The sequence below is a fragment of the Melanotaenia boesemani genome, chromosome 23, assembly GCF_017639745.1.
Source record: "Melanotaenia boesemani isolate fMelBoe1 chromosome 23, fMelBoe1.pri, whole genome shotgun sequence".
Taxonomy (NCBI): Eukaryota; Metazoa; Chordata; class Actinopteri; order Atheriniformes; family Melanotaeniidae; genus Melanotaenia; species Melanotaenia boesemani.
The window spans coordinates 18,680,836-18,705,930 of record NC_055704.1 but is presented as its reverse complement, the minus strand read 5'-3'; the positions used below and the strand labels follow the sequence as shown (position 1 = coordinate 18,705,930).

The 25,095-nt window shown below is 37.2% G+C and overlaps 1 protein-coding gene across 1 annotated transcript in view; it reads right to left on the bottom strand.

The window, feature by feature from the left end:
• Positions 1-2,164: 2,164 nt before the first annotated feature.
• Positions 2,165-25,095, bottom strand: part of pdzrn4 (PDZ domain containing ring finger 4) — a 34,870-nt gene continuing 11,939 nt past the window's right edge. Inside the window, exons 2-9 of the mRNA XM_041976918.1 lie at positions 14,458-14,729; positions 13,685-13,787; positions 9,618-9,716; positions 8,119-8,181; positions 6,100-6,201; positions 5,777-5,887; positions 4,033-5,091; positions 2,165-3,905 (exon numbers count right to left, since the gene is read on the bottom strand). Coding sequence (XP_041832852.1) covers positions 3,333-3,905; positions 4,033-5,091; positions 5,777-5,887; positions 6,100-6,201; positions 8,119-8,181; positions 9,618-9,716; positions 13,685-13,787; positions 14,458-14,729 — 2,382 coding nt within the window. The 3' untranslated portion in view covers positions 2,165-3,332. The remainder of the gene's footprint in view (positions 3,906-4,032; positions 5,092-5,776; positions 5,888-6,099; positions 6,202-8,118; positions 8,182-9,617; positions 9,717-13,684; positions 13,788-14,457; positions 14,730-25,095) is intronic.

The following is a 25,095-nucleotide window of genomic DNA, read 5'->3' as shown; positions in this document are numbered from 1 at the left end:
GTTGGGATCAAAATGAGCTGAAACAAAGCGTGCCAGAGTTTGCAGTAATTACTTTTTTAAAGGTTTGTTAAAACACTTTACTTCAGTTATAAAAACTGTGGTTGGTAAGCAGAAAGGCGACAAAAACACTTGTATTGAGCTCATTTTAACATAAGCTTGTGTCTGTGCGTCATTCACTCATTTACCAAGATGTTATAGGAATCTTAGTCATGAACATGACTTATATTGGGTTCCTGTGAATAATCTAGGTCAAGGTTATTTAACTCCAGTCCTTGAGGGCCACTCACCTGCAGGTTTTTAGCTGTTTCCCTGCTTCAACACATTAATTTCAAATGAAGTGGATCTCCTCAACGCCTTGTTCTCATGTTCTGCACAAGTCGTTTAATGAGCCATTTATTTGGGCCAGGTAAGTGCAAGCAGGGAAACACCTAAAATCTACAGGACAGTGGACCTTGAGGTGTCGAAGAACTCCAATCTAGGCCATGTCAAACAGCTGGTTGTGCAATGTTATACCAATGTAAAAAGAACACTATAAAAACACCCAAATGTGTACTTAAAACACATAGAAACAAAGCAGGATTTGTTGGAGCAGCCTTCTATGCCACTGTGTGCTGGGAGTAGCACATAGACAGGAAGAGACTTAACAAACCGAGAACTGGATCTTTCCTGGGCTGCTCACTGGACTTCGTCAAGGAGGTGGCAGACAGACGGATGTTGGCCAAGCTAACATCTATCATGGACAGCGCCACCCACCGATGCATCCTGCTGTAGTGGCTTTAAGCAGCTCTTTCAGACAATGTTACTACACCCCAGTGCAGGAAGGAGCGCTACAGCAAGTCATTCTATCCTACAGTCATTAGAGTATATAACAGCTCCATATAACCCCAATGTACAATTCAGTTCCTGCCAGCTCATCACACCCCATTGCCTCTCACCACTCAGTTATATGTAAATAACTTTTTAATTTTAAATTTCTTAATATAACATCTCTATATAATATAGTAACTATTGCTGCTATTGTTGTTTTTGTCCCTCCCTTATTCTTTGTGTGTGTCCCATCCTATGTCCTTCTTGCTGCTGTGGTATGTAAATGTCCCCACTGAAGGATCAATAAAGTCTTATCTTATCTCTCTCTTATTGTAATCCCAACTGCTTTTACCCATCCAGACACAAAGACATTCCAAACTTTTCTATGTTTTCATACATGGCATAAGAGAAGATTTTCTAAAGCACCAGATAATTTGAAATATCGGTGAACTGAACTACACAGTATTTCTCCACTTCAAAGCTTAACCATTTCTTAGACAATGTTAAGTGTAAGGATCTATGCCAACACATAGGTCAACTCTTTTAACCCTTTAAAACCGCTGGGGATCTCATCAGGATTGCTGGTGCCCCTGACATCAGGAGCACCATCAATCTTAAAGTATCTACTAACACCAAAATGTTGTTACCACTCTAAAAACATCTCACATCTTCCATGCACATTAGCCGTTTAGGTTTATTTGACCACCACTTCACTCATTTGGATGTATGACGAGGAAAATTTCTGATTCACATTTCGTTTTTCCAGCTTTTCAAAAAAGTCTTTCAGATTAACTTAGCTAGTGAATGAAAATCCATCTAGTGATTATGGACACCAATACTTTCTTTTGGTAATACACTGTCTTTTTTTTTAATTTTTACTCAGTATAAGGAGGTGATTTAACCACATAACACTTTGAGCCATATTGTGTTTTGGATGCTCCAGTCTATCTCTACCTTTACATTTAATTAACCTCAACACCACTTCACTTTAGTAAGAAAAACTCCTAAATCAAAACATTTAATGATATAAAATAAGTTAGGTTTGTTGGAGACATTTGTTTTTGGGCTCTTTCTATTTAATAACGCAACGTCACCGCCACAGCAGATGAGTCCACTGCTTGATCCAGATGCTAATGGAATCATACTTAATGCATGAGCGCTAATTATCTTGCAGCTCACATGCTCAGCCAAGCTTCAAGTAAAATGTTTAGCAGGCATGTTCAGCACTTAATTTAGAACTTCTGACATTGCCAGTATGCCAGCATTGCAATATAAGGTGGACATAACGACACTCTGGTAATGACTTAGGTAATGACAAAAGAGGCCACTGACATGGGACACCTTTCTGTGGCTTTATTATTCTTTTATTACAAACACCACCATCAACAAATACTTAACTCAAGGCCCCTTGAATTAACTTTACATTAAAAGCAGCAGTTTTGAGGTCAAAAGCTGCAAATACAATACATAGGCTTGACAACTTCTTCAAAAGTGTTGCCCTCTCAAGTCAAGCCACTTAACGTAGATGAGACAGAACATAAAAAATAATTTACAATAAATACAAACAGCAGTTAACCATATAAATATAAATACAAATCCCATGAACATTTTTAATATGAATCACTGAATCACTGATGGTTTTAAATTAAAGTTAGAAGGTTAAGCAATTGATCCCATTAGCCAAGTATTCAAATCTCGATAGTTTGATTGCAAGCTGAGGTAAAACTGTTTCAGAGAGCCCTGCCAGATTATGAATAAAATGAACATTTGCGATGGCATATTGATATTTTCGGTGCTTTGAACTGAGTGCTATACAGCTGCCAGACAACTCTGGCTCAAGTGACATTAAAATACAATTAAAACAACATTTTTATATGGGAAGATTTCCTCCAGCAATTTCAGATTTGTCTTTTCTCTCCTGCTGGACTGGTGTTCAGCATGGGCTGCAGTACAATCAAATAATCTCACCTTGACATTAATGGTTTGGTGATAAAATATATATATAAAAAAACAACTGCAAATAGCGTTTACAGTGCATTGTCATTCAGTGTAAAAAAAAATCCTTACAAAAAGTTACAGATTACAAATTGTGAAAAATACTATAATTTCCTCATTAAAAACTGCCACATTGAACGAGGCAAGTGAAATCGCTTCATTTGCTATGAAACTGATGAATGAAGAGTATGGAGACACAATACAAAGTGTACACAAAGTTACTGTGTTGGTTCCTCTATGTTCTTCATGAATCTGTTTGAACCAACATGCTACTAGTTCCCCGTTCATCACCAAAACAGCCAGAGTAAAACCTCATGGTTTCAATAGCTGAGGTGTGATTCAGATCACTGAACATTCTTAAACTGTAAGTACAAAGTTGCATCGCGAATGCTACAAAAGTCCTTACCATTGACATTTTTTTAATTTAATCTCACAAACTGAGACTTTAAAACCAAATGGTGGATCCTGACATGTAGGCCACCTAATATAAAAGAGCTGAGTATTAAATAAACCGTATTTAAATGGGTCCATTAAACTGTGGTGACAGAAAGGAAGGCATTATGTACTTTGGAGCCCTCCGGGACTCTTGCCCCATGGCTCATCAGTTCTTGGATTGTCATCCAATTGTCCAAAATCTTTTTGTTCCTTTTTTTCATCATCTTTTTGTGACTGAGCTCTAAGATATTGATCTCTTTCCTGCCCTCAGCTCCACTCGTTGTTCCCTCCTTTAGACACTCAAGGCGGCTCTTCTGCATGAACTCTCTCCTCTTTCTTTGCTCCCTGGCCCTTGCCAAGTGCTGCTTCCTCTCTTCTTTGCTCCAGTAGCGCCCCATCTTCATCTCACTCATGGCATCGTCGTCTGTTGTCATCCCCCCACTCCTCTCTTCTCTGATCCTTAGTGCCCGCTCCCTCAGTATACGGTCACGAGCCGGCCTTCGTGCAACATACCGTGTCCCATCGGCACGAACTTTGACTTTCCACTCTAGACGGGGTTCCCCAGAGCGTCCGTTATGATGTACAGGATCTCGACAGACACTGAGGAGACTCAGCTGGCTTTGAGAATACTCCAGGGATGAGTGCTGTTGTAGCAGCTGCATGTAGCTCTGCAATACAAAACAATTTTTGGGTCACTGTTGCTATACTCACACTCACATCTGCATCAGATAAACTTTTTTTTGAGTTAGTTAGTTTTCTTCCTCTTCTTTTTTTTTTTTGTTTGATGATACATACCTGAAGTTGTTTGGATCCTCCATGGCCATGATAGGTGGCTGTCTGAAAGGAAGAAGCATAGGGGAACCCTCTCTTCGAATTTCTGGTCCTCCCCTTCTTCTCACACCTTTCATCATCTGCTGGGAGAGCTGGGTCTGACTCAGATCGGGAAGGATTGCTCTGGTCTGGGCTGCTTGAGATAAGTGGACCTGGATCTGCTGGTCTGCAGCGTTGAGTTGTATCTTGAGGCTTGGGGATAGGGATTGGACTGGAGGGTGTGGAAGAGGCCAGTCTGAGGTTTTTCTGGTTGATGATGCTGACATGTCTCTGCAGAGAGTGGTCAGGAGATCTCTCCCTACCTAGTGGTGTTGACCGAGCACTCTCTGCTGTGTTGTAGGCACTGGAGCTGTCCTTTTCCCGGGTCTTATCAGTGTCTGACCTCTCTGGGTGTTCATGAATGTCTGCCAGCCTGCTGTGTTGCTTGTGTCCATCTTTGAGGCTTCTTCCTGGTGAGCAGGGCAGGGGCTGTGATCGCTCCAGCTGTTGGGATTGGCGTAGCTGATGGGCTTGCATAATGCTCTGGCATTCCAACTCAATGCTACGCAGCTCCTCGTTTAGCATTCTCAACTCTTGCTCCACCCCTCCTCCTCCTGCATCATCTTCCTCTTCTCCATCCCCTCTGCCTTGTTCAGTGAGACTACACTCTATGCTGTGTCGAATGGAGTACACTCCGCACTCGCCTCCATTACGAATTTGACACTTGAGCTCGAGGAGTTGCTGGAAGCGGTTCTCTAAACCAAGGATCCCACCTCCATTGCAAATACTCACCACACCTTCATGGTCTTGCCCCGTGGGCAATGTTCGTATACCCTGGGTTTTCTGTGGCACAGCGACTCCTCGCCTCGTTTGTGGATGCTCAGATCGCCATCGATCCCTCAGGCAGCGGGCAGGGCTCCTCCTGTGAAGTCTTGCTAGCAGGGGTTGGTGTTCTGGACTGTCTGTACTGCGCCCAAACCCACTGTCTTGATTGTTGGAGGAACAGGTAGCTGTGTCTGTTGTCATTTCCTCTTCAGCTTGATGCTGGTACATGAGAACCAACAACAACAACAAAAAAAAATATATCTATTTGAGGCAAATCTGTACCACATGATTTAAATATACATGTAAACTGCTGCAGTCAGCCAACAAATAAAATTTATTATTATTATTACTCACTCTAATGTTTACATTTACCTTTATCTCTCCAGTTATTATTAGAAATGTACTCTTAGGGACACTTTGAAGCATTTAATGGAATCTAAACATAAAGTGAGCAATCCCAACCTCATCCTCTTATAAAGGTCATACAGAAAAAGACTAAAGCAGCGGAGAAAAATACCAAAGGCCCAGCTGATAATTAGTGCTTGCTCATTTTTTCTGACTGTCATTGGAACACTTTTCTCAACTTAATTATTTTAAGATCTTAAGGATTCTTTATTCAATCAAATTAAATGAAATGAAAGTTCAAGGCCAAAATTTTGTGATATTTGCAAAACCCTAATTTACTTTATGTAGGGATATAAAGAGGACAAAAAGCTCCACTGATTTAATTAATACAGGCAACTTCCTCTCTGTATAACTCTAATGGCTCCTTAACTACCTATGCCTTTTGTAGTAATGACTACTTTCAGTAAATACAGCCTTCTCACCATCCACCTATTGCCATCTTTCCCATGGCCTTTTCTTTTCAAAGTTTTGGTTTGTTTCCCTTAGTTAACACCCTAACCTCATCTTTGTCAAGGTTATGCTCCCTCTGCTTCCTCCGCTCCTCCAGGATCTTCAGCTCCTCAACCAGCTCTTGTTGCTCATCATCCAGCCATCCAGCCTCTTCCTCCAGCTGTAATCACAAAATCTTGTCAGTAACAAGTCTCTTTGGTTTTGTTTGTATTTGAAAATGTGTGTGAATGTGTAGGAGCTGCAAGCAATCACACTGAAAGGAAAGGAAAGGGAGAAACTCAGTTGGCTGTTCTTTCTATTTGACATGACAGAAATAGTCAAGACAGAGCAGGGGTGCAGCGTATAGATGTGTGTGTGTGTGTGTGTATTTACCTGGATTTCTAGTCTTGTCACCAGTAATATGATGCTCCTTGCTTCTTCACTTGACAACAAGGCAACAGCTTTCTCTCTGTCTTGCACTTCACAGCCATTTATCTGGATCAAAGACAAACAAAGATGGTCATGAAATTAATTAATTGCTTTAAATCCATATGCACAATGAAGCATGTAGAAAAAAAACTTGATCTCATTTTGCAAGACAACATAAGTCACATCCTGATTTTCTTCTTCCACACATTTCTTGACTCTCCACAAGCCATCTCTACTACCCACCTTACTTCATTTCTGAGAGGCAATGGACAGGCTGCAGAATCACTCGGCAAAGGGAATCAGTTATAAGAGTCTACGCACACTACACCATCCAGACATACAATTAACTCTTCTTTGACAGGTGGCGTTCATCTTTTCCTCTACTAGACTAATGGGGCTGTCAGACGAAGATAATAGGGCCAGAAGTACAGCAGGCCTTACTCCCCCATAATCATTCAAAGAACTAGGAAACAAACACTATATTCAGAGAATGGAGGCACTTAAGAGAGCAGCACTAGAAGAACAGTACATTTGATATATAGTCTGCTGCTGCCCAGATGACTTAAAATGTAATTTTTATTTAAATTATTGGCAACATCACAAAGAATGTTAGCTCATTACCTTGCCATCTTGTTTTGGGAGGCAAATACACTTCATATCCCAAATTATTTTAAAGTTAGACAAGACCTTGTTGTCTTATTTAGCATCATAAAATGGCAATGTCATTATAAATGGCCAAATTAGCATGCAGTCCTGTCATAGCATAATTTTAACACTGAAGCTATACAAATGCTTCAGACCTTGCAGACTGGGATGTGATTGTTAAGTAGAATAGAATAAAACACAATATTGTTTTTATTACGTAAAGTGCTTTTTGCAGCTTTTGTATGAAAAGTCATTTATAAATAAAGTTTGATTTGAATATGTTTCATTATCATTATACAGTGTCAGGTACAAATAATTTGTGGGTGTTCCACTTGGCTACTGTGCAAACATTGGTGTATGACAAAAAGAAAAATATAAGAATAAAAATATCATGGTATGGAACATGCAGATATACACTAAGGTAGAAGCACTGACCAATCAGGAAGAAGGCTCTAACAAGCACAAGGTGTCCTGTGTGAACTTGTTAAATAGCTGCAAGAGGTCAGACCTATGAGATTCATGTGCCCTTTAGTGTCTGGCAACATGCAAATTAATGCATATACATTAAAAAAAAAAAAAAGATGAAAAAAATTTGCAGCCTTTTGTTAAGGCTTAGCAAAAGGCTCCTTGCTTCAGTAACACACACACATGTGGCATCACTTACTGAAAAGCACTGAGGCTACCTTTTATCTTTGTGGGGAAAAGCAATTTAATAAAAACTACTGTAAATGTTTCAAAAACAAACTCTAGGCATGTCACAAAAACACAATTATTACATTATTATTTAAATCATTACCATATTTAGCAAAAAGCCAACACTTGTAAACATTTTTACCCCCTAATCCTCAATTTTATTTGCTTTTAATGCAAAAAGTTCCTGCTCCAGTTAGACTTACAAAGAGGGACCTTAGTTAAAAAGAAAGCTATTCACAATGTCTGACTCCATGGGGGTTTTCTGCATAATGAGAGACAAAGCAGGGCTGCAACAAAGAGAGTGGTCCTAGAGATGATGTAGTGCCTGGTATAACTGCAGCTAAGGACTTTAATTTTCCCTAGTAAAACGAGGTGATTAAATATACATATCCTTGCTCAGACTGGAGACAACAGCTGCTTGAATATTCTCAAGCAAGGCTGTCTTACAAGCAGCTTAGAGGATCTACTGCCATGGCTTTTCTACCAAGAAAAAAGAATATTAAGCCTTCCCCTATTCTTTAGTTTCCACGGTTATTTGAAGAGTACAGAGATGTAAATGAAGGGAAGAAAATCAGAAGTCAGAAGTGATGTAAGTTTTTGATATAAGCAGATGTTATTGCATTTTGCTTAGATGAAAAGGTTCACCTGAAGAATGCGATCGCCTTCTTTGATGCGCCCATCTCTTGCTGCTATGCTGTTCGGCTCCACCTGCATGAAACAACACAAATCATCACTGACATCTAGCCATTGTGCATTTCTGTATTCTCCAAAAAACATCAGTGATGTGTCACACTCTTGCTGTAAGGAAAAGCTTTTTTTTTTCTCCTCAGTAGCAGCTGGATTCAGTCTTCCTGGTTTTAGTAGCTGGTGACAGTCATTGATGTGACTTGTAAGTCTTTACACAAATAGTGTATGTGAGCCATGTTGGGGGGTAAACAAGGAAATGAAAGCAACTAAAGATAAAAACTTGCCAGTGTTTGCACCATGGATGCAGTTCTATTTTAACTGAATGAACCAACACCTGTTTTTCAGATGGCATCCCAGTGGATATGCCTGCATGCTACAGCAACATCCAACACTTGCATATATTTTGTTGTACTGGTATTGAAGATCAAGAGATATTGTGACAAATGAAAATAGGAGAATAGAGTAGAGACGGGATTATAAAAAAAGAAAAAAATATCCTACGCTTTTCAAAGTTGCACCAATACTACCCATACATGCATTTTAATGAGGTAGATTAGCATTTTTATCCTTTTATCAAACATACAAAAATAGATGTGTGCTATCGGTGGGAGATCGTTTTCACAGTTCAAGGGGAACAGGAGAAAAAACAAAAGAATAGCTGGCAGTTTAAGAGTTCACAAATTAATTCACAAGTGTGTCTTTGTAATTCTGCCTGGATTGTCCATTTGTTGGTCATCTAATCCTCATAGTAGCTCTTATTTTTTCACAGCTTTGCTTGTGTGTTCATAATGGGATTGAAACTGCACCTGGAGTCAGGCTGAAGATTTGTTCTAATTTAGCTTGCACTGCTTAAATTCCTTGGAATTGCTTCATTCATTTGAGTTTGTCTTGGACAGCTCAGTAATTTGTTTTCATTCTGCCTTATCACCAGTTTTGCAAGAGGAAGTTTTCTTTCTGAGCCAACAATGATTTGAATTAACAAAAAAAAAAAGAAGAAAATCACTAAAATATGTTTTCTTATTCTCAATGGGTTCCACTGAATAAAAGAATGTGCCATTTATCTTATTGTTTGGAGAAAAAAAAAGATGAGCTAATTAAAACTTTTCAATTAGAAAGCGAGGAGGAACCACAAAGGCAGGAAGGGAATCATATTTCAAACATGACTTCCTATTTGGTCATGCATGTCTCATTCTAAGTTTATATTTGATTGGAAAACATTTTTTTCTCTTTCCCCCTAATTCAGTTTGACTTTTGCTCCGCTTTGTAACACAAAGATGGGAGTGCATACGGGATTTCATTTATCATTTCCTGTTCCAAAAAATGGCCATAATGGGACCTTCACAAACAGACCTTTCTTTTAAGCATTTAAAAAGCTTTTAAGAGCTACTCAGAGGACTTTAGCAAGCAAACTTCACCAAAACTGAAAACAAAATGGTTAAATAGTAGTTTCTCTGCACCTGGCTGACATAGATGCCAGTGTCCTCTTCATCATCAGTCCGGTAGCACAGTGTCAGGCCAAGCTTTTCCTGGGAGTTCTGCCTATGCAGCTCCACTTCCTGTTACACATGAAAAAGAAGCAAAAATAAATGTATGCACATGTTTTAGTTTTAACAAAAGGTCAAAATTTGACATAGAGTAATGAAATATACATAAAAATACAAGTTTATCTCTCACTCTCTTAAGATTGAGAATGATTGGCCTTTAATAAGCTGCAGCTTGACCAAATACAAGGAGTTGATGTAACTTAGATGTTTAATGGAGAATTTTGATAAATTGTTTGACCACTCTGATATCATTTGAATTTGTTCTCTTGACCGCAGTCCACATATTTTTGTATAGGGCTGAGGTAAAAAAATATTCAAAAGATTTTTCCAAAATATAATGTTTACTTGCTTCATCAGTTCCCCAACCATGCATGATGTTTGTTTGGGGTTCATATCAAATTAAAATAATTTAATTCATCCCAACTTTCCACTCAAGGCTGGTTGAGTCTATTTATTTTATCTATTTATTTGTGTTTTTCTAAATTGCTTCTTTCTTTTCTCTTTTTCTTGTTAGATTATTTATATCATCATTATCATTATTAGTTATTATTTTTACCCTCATATAACATACAATATGTACAGTATGTATATATGCGTATATGCATGTACTGTATATACTGTATACCAACTTGACGTGAGGAACAAAATGAATCAGGTTGTCAGATGTCATTTTACATAATTACATTGGGATTCTAACTACTTTTAAAAAGCATTTGAATAAAAAAAAACACAAAACTTGTTCCAAAAGCTTTAATTTTGGTTAATTGCAATATAATGTATGGAAATATATTAGTCCATGATGTGATTTATGCATTGATGAATTGAAAGCCTGTAAATATCAACCTGAACCCACCATGCAGAAACACGAAGCAGGTCTTTAATGTCTATAATCCCTACCAACAGAAATTTCTCTCTATTTAGTCCTGCTAACAACTGGTTACTTTTGATCTCTGCTGTGTTTAAAGGTAATCGCATGAAGATAACTCCAGGGTTAATCTTTATTAACCTCACACTACCAAATTCATTTCACCACTGCAATGATATGAAAGAAGGGGTGCGGGATTGGCTGTGGGGTAGAAAAGGATGTGAAAGCAGTGGGGGGTGGGGCAAGAATTAAACTTCAGCCCCCTGTTATTCCGTCTTGGGAAACCATGATAGCAGAGATTGACAGGGGAAGAAATTAATTTTTGTGGCATTTAACCCTCTTGTGAACACAGCCTTGACCTTCAAAGACTGGTTGTGAAGGGAGTTTATGAAACTCTAACAGCGTGTGCTGCTCTTTATTTCTCACACTCCTTGCTAGTTTGGTTGATCTGTACAAACCCTGACAGTAAAACAACAGCTGTGTTAATTCAGATTATGCACCGTCATCTCAGGACACATGGGGTGGTTTGCCAGGTTTCAGTAAATTCCTGGCATTTGAGGCTTGATTAGTGGTGACTGGATCATAATGTTTACGATGTGTAGACTTTGAATTAATTTTTTCTGACTAACAATGTGAGTAATGTCTGTAAGAAAAATAAAGACATACTAACATGAGGTGGCATTCTGTCTTTTAGGGGCACATTAAACATCTGGTAAAAACATTACAGTCTGGCATGCACTTAACCATTACTTCCATGTTTCATTCAGAAGTAATTACCGCCAAGTGTAATGTTCACTGGCTCATTGTTTCCTCATTACAGACAATGATTATCCCCACCACACACACACATACAGCAGCTTACCACTGTGAACAGGTAGATTGTTAAAACATTCTCTGACTAATCCACTCTAACATCACAATATTAATTCTGAATGACTGCTCAGATGATATTTTTTTAAACTACTCTTAAAAGAATATTCTGTTTTTATTTTCTATTATTTCCTTTTCCATTACCTGCAATTGGCAGTGGTCTCAGCTTAGTAAACCAGGAAGGAATTCAACAGAACAAGAGCAAATTTAGCTTCTTTAACCACTCAAATCCTATACTATTTAAGCAGTTAAACTGCACCTATATTATACATTTTTCCTTTATTTATTTTTTGCCTTATACTGTTTGCTCAAACTACAATAAGTTCATGTCATTTGAGTTGCTCAAGGTGGTGAAAATAAGCTTTTTTCTGTACACGTCATCTTTCAATCTGTGGATAGTTTTCAAACGTCTATCAACAATTAAAGTTCATTGGTTTATAATTGAATCCAAATCTGTTTATTTGACATGAATAGGTGCTACATTTTAAGGAGGTATTTTCCCAAATCACCAAATCCATCAACAAAAGATGGCAGAAGGTAGAATTGTCCTTTTCTGTGTTTTGACTAAGTAGGGAGAATATCAAATGAAAAATATCGTATCAGGTGTGTGGAATGTTAATACATGATTTTCTCAAAATTCTCCTTCATACAAAAGAAATTTCTACCATAAATTGATGGAGAAAAGGCAAATGAGTGCCAAAGAACACAAAAAAAGTATTTGAAAGGTAACATTTACTGTAGTAGAACCCCATCATTCCCACTTTATCATCTCAGTAAATGACTGTCTTTAAAGACGAGTTTGTGTGGAAGTATTTCTTTTTGTTTAATAATTGGTATGGAATGAATAAATCCAGTATTTATTTCACCTGTCTAGTTGACAATCTATTATACAATTCTATTAAACAGATAACTGGTAACAGTTTGGCACACCATTTGTCCTGTTGATCAAACAAAGCTTTCATTAAAATATGCTTTTATTTAACAGCACTTTGCCCAGCAGAGTGGTATAAATATCCAAATACAGTTAAAGCTGTTCTCTATTAATTTTAAACTCTGGTAGTGTAAATTTGTAAGTGGAAAGACATTATTTATTCTTGCAGTCAAATACTTTATACATCCATACTTTATGTAAAAGTGGCAACTAAATTTCTGATGATACCTGTCAGTATTATGGTGTGGTAGATAGCAGAAGTTGCAGTATATGATCCATGTACTTGTGTGGGCAATTGGTAAAATGTGAAAGTAAACCTGCCAGCCAGAAGTAATGTTTCTGGGAATAGCAGCCCTATTCCATTTCATCCAAGAGGAAAACTATTCTTGTTTCAGTTAGATACACATGGATAGACATGACAGCTGGTTTGGTGTGTGTATGGCAGGTGGGGGTAAAGTATATGAATGTTGTACAGCTGACCTTGTTCTGATACAACTGTTATTACCACACACAAGCCTCCCACCACCCTACCTCCAATCCACACCGAAGGATCTTTTAAAGACAATACTGTAAGGTATAAGACCACAGCTGGCAGCAGAGAGATCATAAAGACCCACAATGCAGTTCACTGAACCAGGAAGTGCCCATTAAACCAGGGAGGATCACTAACAGTAGCAAAAATCACCCATCACTGTCAGCTTACAAGGCCTCAGGTTCAATGAAGTGACATACCTGCCACAATGGATAGTGTGCAGAATGTAAATGCAATTTTTTAAATAAAATAGGGTAAAGCTTTCATTTTCGTTGCTCTTCCTGAGTTAAGTTTAATATTTTAAGTCTAAGTGAAATTTTTAAAGTGGTGTTCCCAAAGGAGGCCAGCCTACAGAATAATTAAGATTATTAAAAGTAACCATGTGTTGACCATTTACACATTTTTTACATTTACTAATTAGGATGTATATATATATATATATATATATATATATATATATATATATATATATATTTTATCAGAACCATGGTCCATAGAGCCAGTGAAGAACAATTAATAATGCAGTGATCTGTCCTTTTTGGTTGATTAGACTCCTCTTTCTGAAACATCTGTAGAGGTTTTACTGTACATGCTGTAACGCCAGCTAGAACATCATTGCAGAAGGAACATGACCAAGAGACTGATACAATATGGTCAGAAGTGGAGAACTAATCCTCTAATGAGCCAGATTCTTGTAACTTGAGCTTCTTCTCAGCCTAAATAGATGGATCAGCATGGTCAAAAACTGGGTTACATCAAACATTTATGATGTAAAACTGTACCTCATACTGATATTCTTCTGTCCTCTCCACATCTGCCTGGTTGTTAGACAGATACTCTGGACATTCATAAAACTCGTGTTCCATGGTGTGGATGGAATGACAGCTATGAAGGAAAAATCAGTCATGGTAAATATTATTTATATACTGTTTATCCCCATATGCAATTCATATTCTCTCAATAGGATCATTCTCTCCCATATTTAATAACTTCTTGCTTATATCTAATATGTATCTGCACACATTTCACACATTATGTGAACCACATTTGACCAGCTACTGTTTTTATTGTTTTATGAAAGAAATTAATTTCATTTGCTGTGCAGCAAACCTTTTAAATACACACAGAATGGATGCAGTATTCTGATGCCTTTTCTATCAGCCCATTGGTTTTTAGTCAACCAGGAAAAGTCCCAATTAAAGAAAATGGATGTAGCACACTGGACCAATTATAGCATGCCGGTTTGGCTGCACATAGTTTCACAATATTTCAGCTTACTTGGGGGTTTGCACACTGACACAGATGCTTAATAGCGCTTATGAAATGAAAGAGAACAGCAGTGGAACATTAGAAACGCTTCAGATTAATTTGTCATTAAAAATAAATAAATAAATGTTTTCCAACACTGATTCACAACATTTTTAGGACATCTATCTTATCTGTCTGTGACATCTCACTGTATGAAATTAACACTTAATTAACTCAGTTATCTTCTATTCAATAGGTCTAATGCCAAAACTTATCCACAATCTTACAAATAAGTGCTTGACCTCACCTGTCAGAGAGCAGGAAGGGACAGATGTCAGGGACTGGCGGGGTAGTGGGCCGAAGCTTGGCCAATGCCATGATGTGCTCAAAGGTGATGTCTGTTTGTGTGCAAACGTCGACCACACAAACATCTTGCGGTGAGCCGCTGGGGTTATGCACTACAGCATTCGTGGCTCTGGTGGGGGTTCGCCGGAGAACCTGCACGACAATGGGATCTCGCCTGATGGCCTCCACCACAGCTTCTTCATGTTCAACCTTGGAGAAGTCACGTCCGTTTACCTGGAGTAACAAATCACAAAGTTTCATAAGGTGAGTCTTACATACTGTTCATGAAAAAGAACCAAGACCAAACTCCTTTTAACAACACTAATTTAAAAGAAAAAAGTTGCCATTTAAAATGGCAGAAAAATAAAATCAAACATTTAACCCTCATCAAACATATTAGCTCATCTTAAATTTGATGGCAGCAATACTCCAAAAGATGAGAGCGGGGCAACAGCAGGCTGGAAAAAAAGTGGAACTAATGAAGAAATAGCTGGAGGGACATGATGCAACTAATTGGCAACAAATCAGTAACATTAAGCAATATGCTGTCAAAAAAGAGCACCTTAGGGCAGGAGAGTCTCTCAGAATTAAAGACCAAGAACAATTGAATAACAATTCTAGAGCAAAAGTAGAATAACAATCAATTTAATCAATTTGGCACTACATTAAAAATAGCTATAAAAATTACTACATTCATTTCCAGAACACTTGCAGAAATTATTGTCTGTAAACATAGTTTATTGTGCCATCCACAAATGCAATATTCTGTTCCGTGCATATTTGTGTAATATTTTAAATTAGCATGGTGCAGTTGTATTTTGAGGTACTCCAGAAAGATTAATCAGTTTTAATTCTCCCAGATGTCTTTAAATCATCTCTGGACTTAACAAAGAACAAATATATGAATCAAACCAGTCAGTGGTGTTATTGTAAATGTTCAATTTAATGTTCTCTCATATAGACTCAGAACGTTTAATGAAATGAATTAAAGTTGTCCAGATATTTTAATGCATTTCGAAAACACTAAATGCGAGTTTGAATACGTACATGCAAACATTCTTTGATGCAGTTTGGAGAGTTTTTATACACTGGGCACACACATTCACTGTAGAAGAAAATGTGAAATCTTTTATGTCAAATCTTTAAAAGTTTACAGGAACAAACTTTAATCAGTCTTTTATGCTATATAAGCATGTCCATGTTCAGTGAAATCAAACAGTGTATTCAGTCTTTAACTTGTAGAGTTGGATAGTTTCTCTCATTATCAACGCACCAATATCTGTATTTATTTATTTATCTATCTATTTTCTATAAGAAAACTTATCAGTTAGATTGTGGTGTGTTGATCTTTTATTTTTTTTTATAGTAAAACTGGATACTATTCAGTATAAAGTGAACCAGCTTCAAACTGGAAATTCCAAGCTGAACCTGAAGTTACCTCAATAAGCCACTGTTGTCGTGTCATTGCATACTGTAGGTCCACAAAAATAGAGAATGCTGTATGTTGAAGGAATGCTTTATTTGAATTTTCTGGGTGGCAATAAGAGCGCTATCACAAGGGAGTACCCCAGTGCAGAAACCAATAACTAAAGGTGATTAAAGGCTTTATTATGGAAGAACAGTAAGGAAATAATTTCAGTGTACACTTGACACTGCACAGTTATAGGTTGAGTGAGAGACTTAACTTATGTTAAAGAGTCCATAGGGCATAAAGCAAACAGGAAACTGTCAATACACAGAGCTATTTATTTGTTTTTTTGGCTCTTTAGCAGACAGAACACCTTACTGCCTTTTATCCATGAAAAAACATTATGAAAATTCAAAGGAGGAAATATTTAATATGTGATGCTCTTTATTTGTGATTGCCAGTAAATGTTTAGTTTTTTTTTTTAAATCTCAGTGTGCAATTAAGTCTGTGGTGTGTAGGATCAGGAGTTTACCTGGTTTGAATACTCTCTTTAATGATTTCTATACTTGCTAGAAGGCCACATCAGTGACAGTTTCATCAATTTTTCTTTTTTTCTACCTTCCAAATAATTGACTCCCATTGCACTGAGTCTCATCTCTACAATGGTTTCTCATCCATTATTTCACTAAACTCTTGTTTCATTTCATCAAGCCTGTTGGTACCCTAAGGATCATATTCGATTCGCCTGTCTTTTAATGTGCCATATTTGAAATTTAAATCAAATTCTTTGCTGTCATTTCACAACATGTGGATTTTTTGAAGCACTTTCTTCCTTTGGATTTTCTGGTATTCCCTTGGCTTTCTATTCTAAGTCCTCCATCACAAGTGTTGTGTCGACGAATCGGACTTCGATCTGGATTTCCCAAAAAGAGAACTTGAACAGGGCTTGTCCATATTTGATACTGTGGTCCAACACCGGTGTAATTATGTTCTAAGAAGCTGGATAACACATAACTGTGACCAACTCAGATGGACTAGCATTTTAAGTTTCACATCTAAAATCCTGAATGTCACAATGAGAAACCCTTCCTGTCATTAGTAACTTGTCAGTTTTGTCAGTTGGCATTAAGGTACCAATAGCATTATCACTTTGTAATGCCTTAAGCTTTCCTACCAACCCCTTTGTACCAGTCATTGACCAATCAAGTATGCTGCCTCTCGGTGACGTCAACAATGTTACTCCATCAGTTTCAGCATTCCTGCTATTCAGACATAAAGTAATGGAGCATATCTTGTTATTTCATCCCTCTGTTGACTCACATAGAGACATTTCTTTAAGTATCTCAGCACAAAGAGCACCTGACTGCCCTTTGTAATTCAGAAATGGCATCTGTGTCTGGGGGTTGTCACAGACAATGAGACATGTGGCAGCTAATGATTCCAAGTCCCAAAGGACCGCATACCCTTCACTAGAGCCAGCAATCAGCATTTCTTTATGAAATTTAATGAAGCAAATATCATTTAATAGCTCATGCTTTAAAATTAAGTGTTCTTTCCCTTTTATATGTAGCATAAAGATTATGTTGGAATTCTTTGTTGAAACAAACAAGTGATCATTGTGATTAATTGATGTTGTGGTTGATCAGAGGCAATGGTAGTGTGTCCCATGGACTTTTGTGGAGCGACCCTGAACTGCATAACTACCTTTCCTGTTAAGATATCCCATACTGTCAGGACACCATCAGACCAACAGAGATAAATTGCTTATAAATACTGTGATAAAGAGCACTGCACACAAGCATGCTGTTGGATGGTAGTACTTTGTGAAAATGATGTGTGCCACTAACAAATTATCTAGATATTTCTGAGTTTGCTATGGTCAACTCATGGTCGTGTACATTGTAGCATACACTGGAAATCTGGATCTTCTTCATGCTATCAACAACAACACTCACCTTCAGGCCATATTCTTACATAGATAAGATCTAGGGCAGCGAAGTTTACTCATGTTACACCTTTACTGGTCCAGTTGCATTGGCTCCCTGTTTCTTCCAGAGTTCATTTTAGGATTCTAGTACTTATTTATAGGGCTCTGAATGGTCAGGTGCCAGCTTATATCAAGGAACTCTTACAGTGGTATGTTTCCAGTAGATCCCTTAAATCTTGCAACCAGGGCCAGTGGCTTGTACGAGGCTAAAAACCAAGGGTGACAGAGCTTTTTCAGCAGTTGCTCCAGGACTCTCTCTCTGTCTCTCTGAGACTTGTGGAGTAAAAAGTGCAATAATTAAAAAAATGTTGACTGCTTTATAACAATTGGTGTCAGTTTTCAAATGGAGAACTGGCAAATTTCCCACTCCCGTCAACATCATATTTCTTGAACAACTGCAAGGTTTCAGTAATATCCTCAGCATTGAATATTTTAGATTTTTCTGATTCTCTGCCAGTTTCACTGTCTGTTTCTTTTGGAGGGTTTCAGTGTCTTTCTAAGCTAAACTCCAAATCCTGATCCTTTGATGAGTCAATGATGTTTATTTTGAAATATGACATCTTGACAATTTTAAATATTTGAACATTGCATTTTGATTATTAGAAACTTGTGCAAAATTGGTCGAGGAAATTGTACTTGTCTTCAGATATTCTAGAACTTATACAATTTAAACTTATATCAGCTGTGTGTCTGTGTGGAGAAATAATTCAAAGCCTAACCTTAATACGTAGATGGGGTGTAGGGGGTCTTTAAAGAACTGTATCCATGGCACTTAAACATTTCCAGGGTAGTCACTAATATTTATACCAAAAATTATGTACAATCCCTGAGTAAGCTGAGGCCAGACATGGCATTCACAGAATTCAAGTCAATAAAAGTCAAGTTTATTTATGATCGTGTTTAAAACCAGCAGACATTGACCGATTTAAAAACAAAACCATTACAAATTACATACAGAAAATGAATTCTTCAAAGATCTTAAAAACTCTGGCCTGTGTTCTGTTCTGACTATGGCTTTCAAAGTCAGCGCTTTGATGACAAAGTAATGCAAATTACTCTTAATGGTAATATTTGCTCAAATGTGAGATTAATGCACACAAAGGCTGCATAGTTTCAGGAAGTGATGGAGAAATACAGTTGTGGTTCTGAATCTAAAACTGACAGAGAATGCACTTTTACACAGTTTTGCTTTAAAGCTCTTTGAAGACGGTTCTCTGGACAGGACTAAGGTTAATTTATATCTACTGTTGATGTGAATTGAGTTACCACTGTAGTACATCGTGTCTTCCATATCACCTGCTGGGCAAGCAAACAGCTGATTCAGAGTGCCCTCCTCCTCTAAAGATGGTCCGCGCTGGATAGCTTCCAGACATCCTGATGATTCTACAAACAGCAACATTTCAACAGCTAATAACAGATGGATAAACTAAAGAAGTTTGAAATGGTGCTAAAGCACTGCAGGGAACTTATTCCTTTTTTGTTTTTGAATGGAGGTGAGGCTGTCAGAAGTGCTTTGAGAAAGCATGTGTATGACCGTGCATGTGTGTCTGTGAATGTATATAAAGTCATTAAACCTCAAGTGACCTCTAAGGACATTTTTTCAACAAAAATAAGTTTTTATTGTACAAAATCAAAACTGGAATGATATGGTGACACACAAGCATGATTTCTAATATATATATATATATATTATATATATATTAAGTCCTCTGTGAATGTTAATATTCAATATGGCCTATAGGTAAATAGTTCTTCAAAAAGAGATGCTTCAGGAAGCATCTGAACATTTAGCCTTCTTCTTCTGAAGGCACTGTAAAACTGCAATAAATTAAAAACATAGATATAAGTTAAAACGCAAAACCCACATAACATGGCATAAAGCACTGCGTTAATACAAAATAAATTAGAATGAGAAGCAACCAAAACCAAAATGATTAGCATTACGTGTGCTTGCTCAATGCTAACACTGAATGGAAGTGGTATTCCCACAGACACGCTAACCGTATTAGCATTTACTCTGCGATAACACAAAAGCACTAAGAAAAATTTTGCTCCCATCACAAATATGAACTTTACTTGAAAGTAAAAAGTGTGTGAGTCACTGCGACAGTTACAGGCAATTATTCACACTCACTACCTTCCCCTAGTGGTGGCAATACAGTTTAAACGCTGCCACAAGAGTACTACTGATTAACTTCCCAACTATGGAGAGAGAAAATGGATTTAGGTTATAACGCATTAGTCCTTGTTATTCTAAAAAGAATGTAGCTCATAATGAGCTTTACTAACTTCTTCCTCAAAAACAAGAAAACTGGAAAAAGTCAACTCGAATGTCTTTACCAAGTCATCCTTCTACCTCTATGTTGTCAGATTTTAAAACTCTCATCATTTAAGGGTCACAAAAAATCCTGACTGGACTTTTACTTTAAAAGTTTTACATCTGTATGGCATTTTCAGCCAAGCTAGGTTGTTTTTTTCCAGTCAGCAACCGTTTAGTATGCAATGGAACGCTTTGCCGTTTTACATTTCTGTATCACACCAATTAATCAAAGTGACAAGGTATTTAATGAGAGGCAATTAAATGTTAACAAAAATGCTAATCAGACAAAGAAAGAATGCGGAATGGGGAGGATTCGTGTTGGTTGCTTAGGGTATGTTTGTGTGTCTGATTAGCATTCCAACTGGTTTGAGGAGATTTTATTTAGTGCTTTTATTAGGACTATTATTGTCTAGAATTCAGTTCAGTTTTGTTTGTTGTGCTTCTCTTTGCTGGTGACTGCATCTATGTCCATGTGTGCAAGTGTGTGCGCAAGTTTTTTTTTGTTTTTTTTTTTTAAACTGGCATTGGCTCCAAAAACAACCAATTAGTTCTGCTTGAGAAAGTCAGTATGACGCATTAAACATGAAATTAACAGCTGCTGTCAAGATGGTTGTTAAATAGTCTGTTCAGGTCAATTCCCTTAACATCACACAGCATCTTTGTGAAGTTGATTTGAGTGTTTTTCCTCAAAAACAAGAAAAAACAATCTGTCTTCGAAGCATAAAGAACTACATGGATGTTTTGCAAAAGCATGACATGTTTTAAGCTGTCTCACAGAAACAACATTTCTTGACACTCTTTGGGCCCCTTAGCACCACTGAGCATCATTTAAACTCTATTTTTTACTAACAATGTTCATCCTTTTGTGTCCACAGAGTACCCATCTTCTAATAGATACAACACTTGCACACAGCACATAGGAATTAGATGGATATGAATTTTGATGGATTAAAACTTCTGCTTCTCTTTCTTTTCAATATACAAGACTGAGGAACATAAATGCTGAGGTTATATGATTGAAACTGTTATTAATCAAATACGTACTTGCTTTAGTAGCAATGCTTACCTTAAGCCTTCTGCAATGATTCATTAAAACATCAGGAACATGTCAAAACCAGTTTAGGCTTTAAACCTTTACAATTTGCCTTTAAATGTGCTTTAATTAACATGTATTCAAGCTGCATTCATAGAGCACAAGGAGTTCACACAGATGTTTTTTGCAGGAATAGCAGTTTCTAGTATTATAATAATAATGAGGATGGTTATTTTACAATCTTTGCATATAACAAGCAGCTTGACTGCAAATGTAAATACAATATTTGATTTAGTTTGTGATTTGATCCCTAACTACATCAAGTAGTTGTGTTTGCTTGACTGAGACCAATGGCTCTTCTTTCTCATTTTACCTTATACCTTCACTGTAATTCAACAGATGTGATTCAGCTGGTAAAATATATTCCATGTAGCTAAAGTTCTCCATTAACAAAGACATCTCCGTGCACGTCTATCCTCCCTGGCTTAACACGGACAGTAGAAACATGCACAAAAACATCAGAGACTTATGATTGATATTCCAATCAGCTATTTCTGACGTAAGTAGGGGAAATCAAAGGTTATCATGTGTCAGTAAATGCATTAGAAGCAATCTTGTTTCTTGAGCTTTGTGCCACTTCTACATGCAAGGCAACCTTCCTTTTAATTAGGCCTCATGAATGCAGATGTTTCCAACCATTACAGCCCTACAATGAAACATGATTTTTCTTGTAGTTCTCTTTTTGGATTTACGAGTATGTTCCTTAAGTCACAACATATCTACAACATTATATGTGCTGATACTTTCCAGACAAAAACAACTTCCTACTATGTGAACTGCAGTTGAAACAGCTCCTTATGCAACTTGTAGCACAAGAATTAAAACCTGATGGTAAAAGTCAAGAGCTCTGCTTAAAACAGTCTAATTGAATCCACAGTCTTGTTTGATATCTACTATAACCTGGGATATTCTCTTATGACTAATGCCTTCAGCCTGGTGGGCTCATACATCATGTGTCTGTCTTGAACTAATAGGTTCTGTGTCTTTAAGCTGCCACAGATGGCATGGGTTATGACAAACTGCATCAACAAGACATTCATTACCCTGAACATCCTAGCAACCAAATCACAATTACAGCAATCCGAGAGTGGGCACCAAGCCCCACTACCATGCTCTTATTTCTTGCACACCATGTCACCAATGCATAAATTAGTCTAATTTTGTTGCATCAGGGGGCCAGTGGGCTGAGAATTAGTGCAGTTTGTTTTCTTCCTGATGGCACGGGAAGCACTAATGCTGGTTCACAGCAAAACTTCTTCATTTAGAAATCAATCAATCAGAAGAACTTTCATTTTCAATTCTGTACACATCAATTTGTTTGTGTCTGGGGATTATTGTTTTTTTTATGCACACTTTATGCACATAATTGTGTGTATGTGCATTCATGCAGATAGTTGCCTTGACTGACTAATGTAATTGGCCTGTGCTGTAGCAAGACTCTATTGTTACACTGTGTCTTCCCCACAGTCATTATATCGCCATTAATCTCTCATCTGCCATTAAAACAACAGCCACAGAGCTGAGCTTAACAATGGAGTGGCCCGTACTCCAACCCCATGACACATACTGGCAATGAGTTTGAATTAGACTCACGGGGGTCACCGATTAGACCCACATAATTCATCCAGACGGCTAAGTTCAAAAAGAGGTTAGCTCTCTTTTCTCTATGGAAGTGCTAAGCAACATAGATTCTCAATCTAAGCATGCCAGTTATTCTTGTGTTTTTGCCACTGATCTCCATTTTTCGAATTCTTTAAGTTATGTCCATATAGTATATATATGAGTCTAAACTCGTCACAAAAATTATATATTCAATTTATTCATAAATTATGCAATAGATGGAACATAAATTATTTGATGTATCTATTTTTTTCCACTCTTTCATAAAAACAAGAATCCACAGAAGTTTGAAAAGCGACTTAAAAACAGGAAATGAGAGCGTCCCAGGAGCAAATGACTGAAGGTTGCATGAATGATGTGTTATTCCTCGAATTGTTTGTATACAAGCTAGCTGAAACACATCTGTAATTTCTACAAATGTTATGTGTCCTTTTATGACAATGCAAGTAAGCACAAGCCCCCAGTGTCATACTGGGGTTGAAAAGATGTCTAAAACATTTGTCTTGGGATTATTTGTTCAAATCTTGAAGCTACAATGGAGGTTTTTGAGTTATTTTTTGCGATTCAACAGAAAGTGCGTTAAATTTTTTTAACTTTACTTACTGAAAGCATTTTTGTTTAATCAGTGAACTAATATTTGTTATCATCAATTCTAATGGCATTGAGCATACCTCCCCTGAGTGAACTATTATGCCAACAAAGAATTTGAAACTGCCTGTGGCGCAAATGGTTTAGTAACTAACAATGACGAATCGCTTTGCTGTGTCTGTAAAAACATCTGTGGACTTGAGTCCAAGTTTGCTACCTTAACACAAATCAATGTACTACGTTTTTTTTTTTTTTTATCATTATTTAACCATTATTTTACCATGCAAAACATTCTCATTTACAATGTTGGCCTGGTAGGTGCCAGAAAACACTTGAGGGGCAGGAGAGGAGAGGGAGACAAAAAAAAAAAAAAAAAAAAAAAATGTAAAAATGTTTTTGGAAATGTGGGAATTTGTATTATTGAGGTAAAGCATAAATGAAAATCACTTTGTCAGATTTAGCACAGTATCTAATGCTGATCTTTTGATGGTACTGTCAAGTTTCCCTTCAATTCTGTTGAACCAACCACAGTGCTGGAGTTTAAGAATAGACACATTGTCTATTGCAGTGTCATGAAAGTGGCACCACATCCAAATATCAGATAATAAATTACCAGAAATTAAAAGGTTAACTGAGACTGAATGCATTCTGACTGAACAGCAGGAAATTAGTGCAGACTCTTGCTTGAAGCATCAACGCAAGTATCAAGAGAAAATTATAACCAACTTCATAATCTTATAATTTTAAGGGAGAATCTATGGAAGAAAACATATATGAGGTGGGATACAAAAATATAAGCAATGAGAAAATGTTCATTTGTCAGAAGAAAGAAAAAATTTACCCATTTTCAGTTCAGTTTTGAATGATTCTTACTCACTTGCATTGGTTGAGGGCATAAAAGCCAGCTCCAGGTGCAGGCGGGATAATTAGAAAAAATACTGAAGCTCAGGCAGTGAAAACATCTTAATGGGGAGCAGGAAAATCAAAGCTTTATGTGCAGCTTTTTGCATAAATCTAAATTTTTTTTTATGAAAGGCTTGAGTGTGAAGTTAACATTTTCCTTCTTCTCGCTAAACTTTTGCCTTTTTCACTTTCAAGTGATTCATGTTTAAGCATGAAAGCCCCCAACATATTAGCATAACTTAGAGGACAAAGTTTCCACAGTCTGCTTTTTGGTGGCGTAGAAAAATGGCTTTACACTTTTTTGGATTAGGGATGGAGAAATTTACTGGTTTGAATCTGTGATCTGACCCAAACATTTGTGATACAACTGCACCTGTAGCTTCAGTGTACCAGCTAAATGCGCAATGTGTATTTTTCGTGTCTGCATCAGTAAAACCCATGGTTACATTGATCATTACATAGTTTATCTCCTCTGCACCAGTGTTTTTGAACCCCCATGAGTCTAATTCAAACTCATTTCCAGTGTGTGTCATGAGGTTGGAGTCACTCCATTGTTAACTATCAAACATGGGAACCGAGACAACAGGTGAAGAGGAAATTTTCAGCGTATGTAAGTTTTGTAAGTGTTTTGTAAAAAAAAAACACTATTAGTTAAAGTACGTGAGAACTGGACTGTTTGTA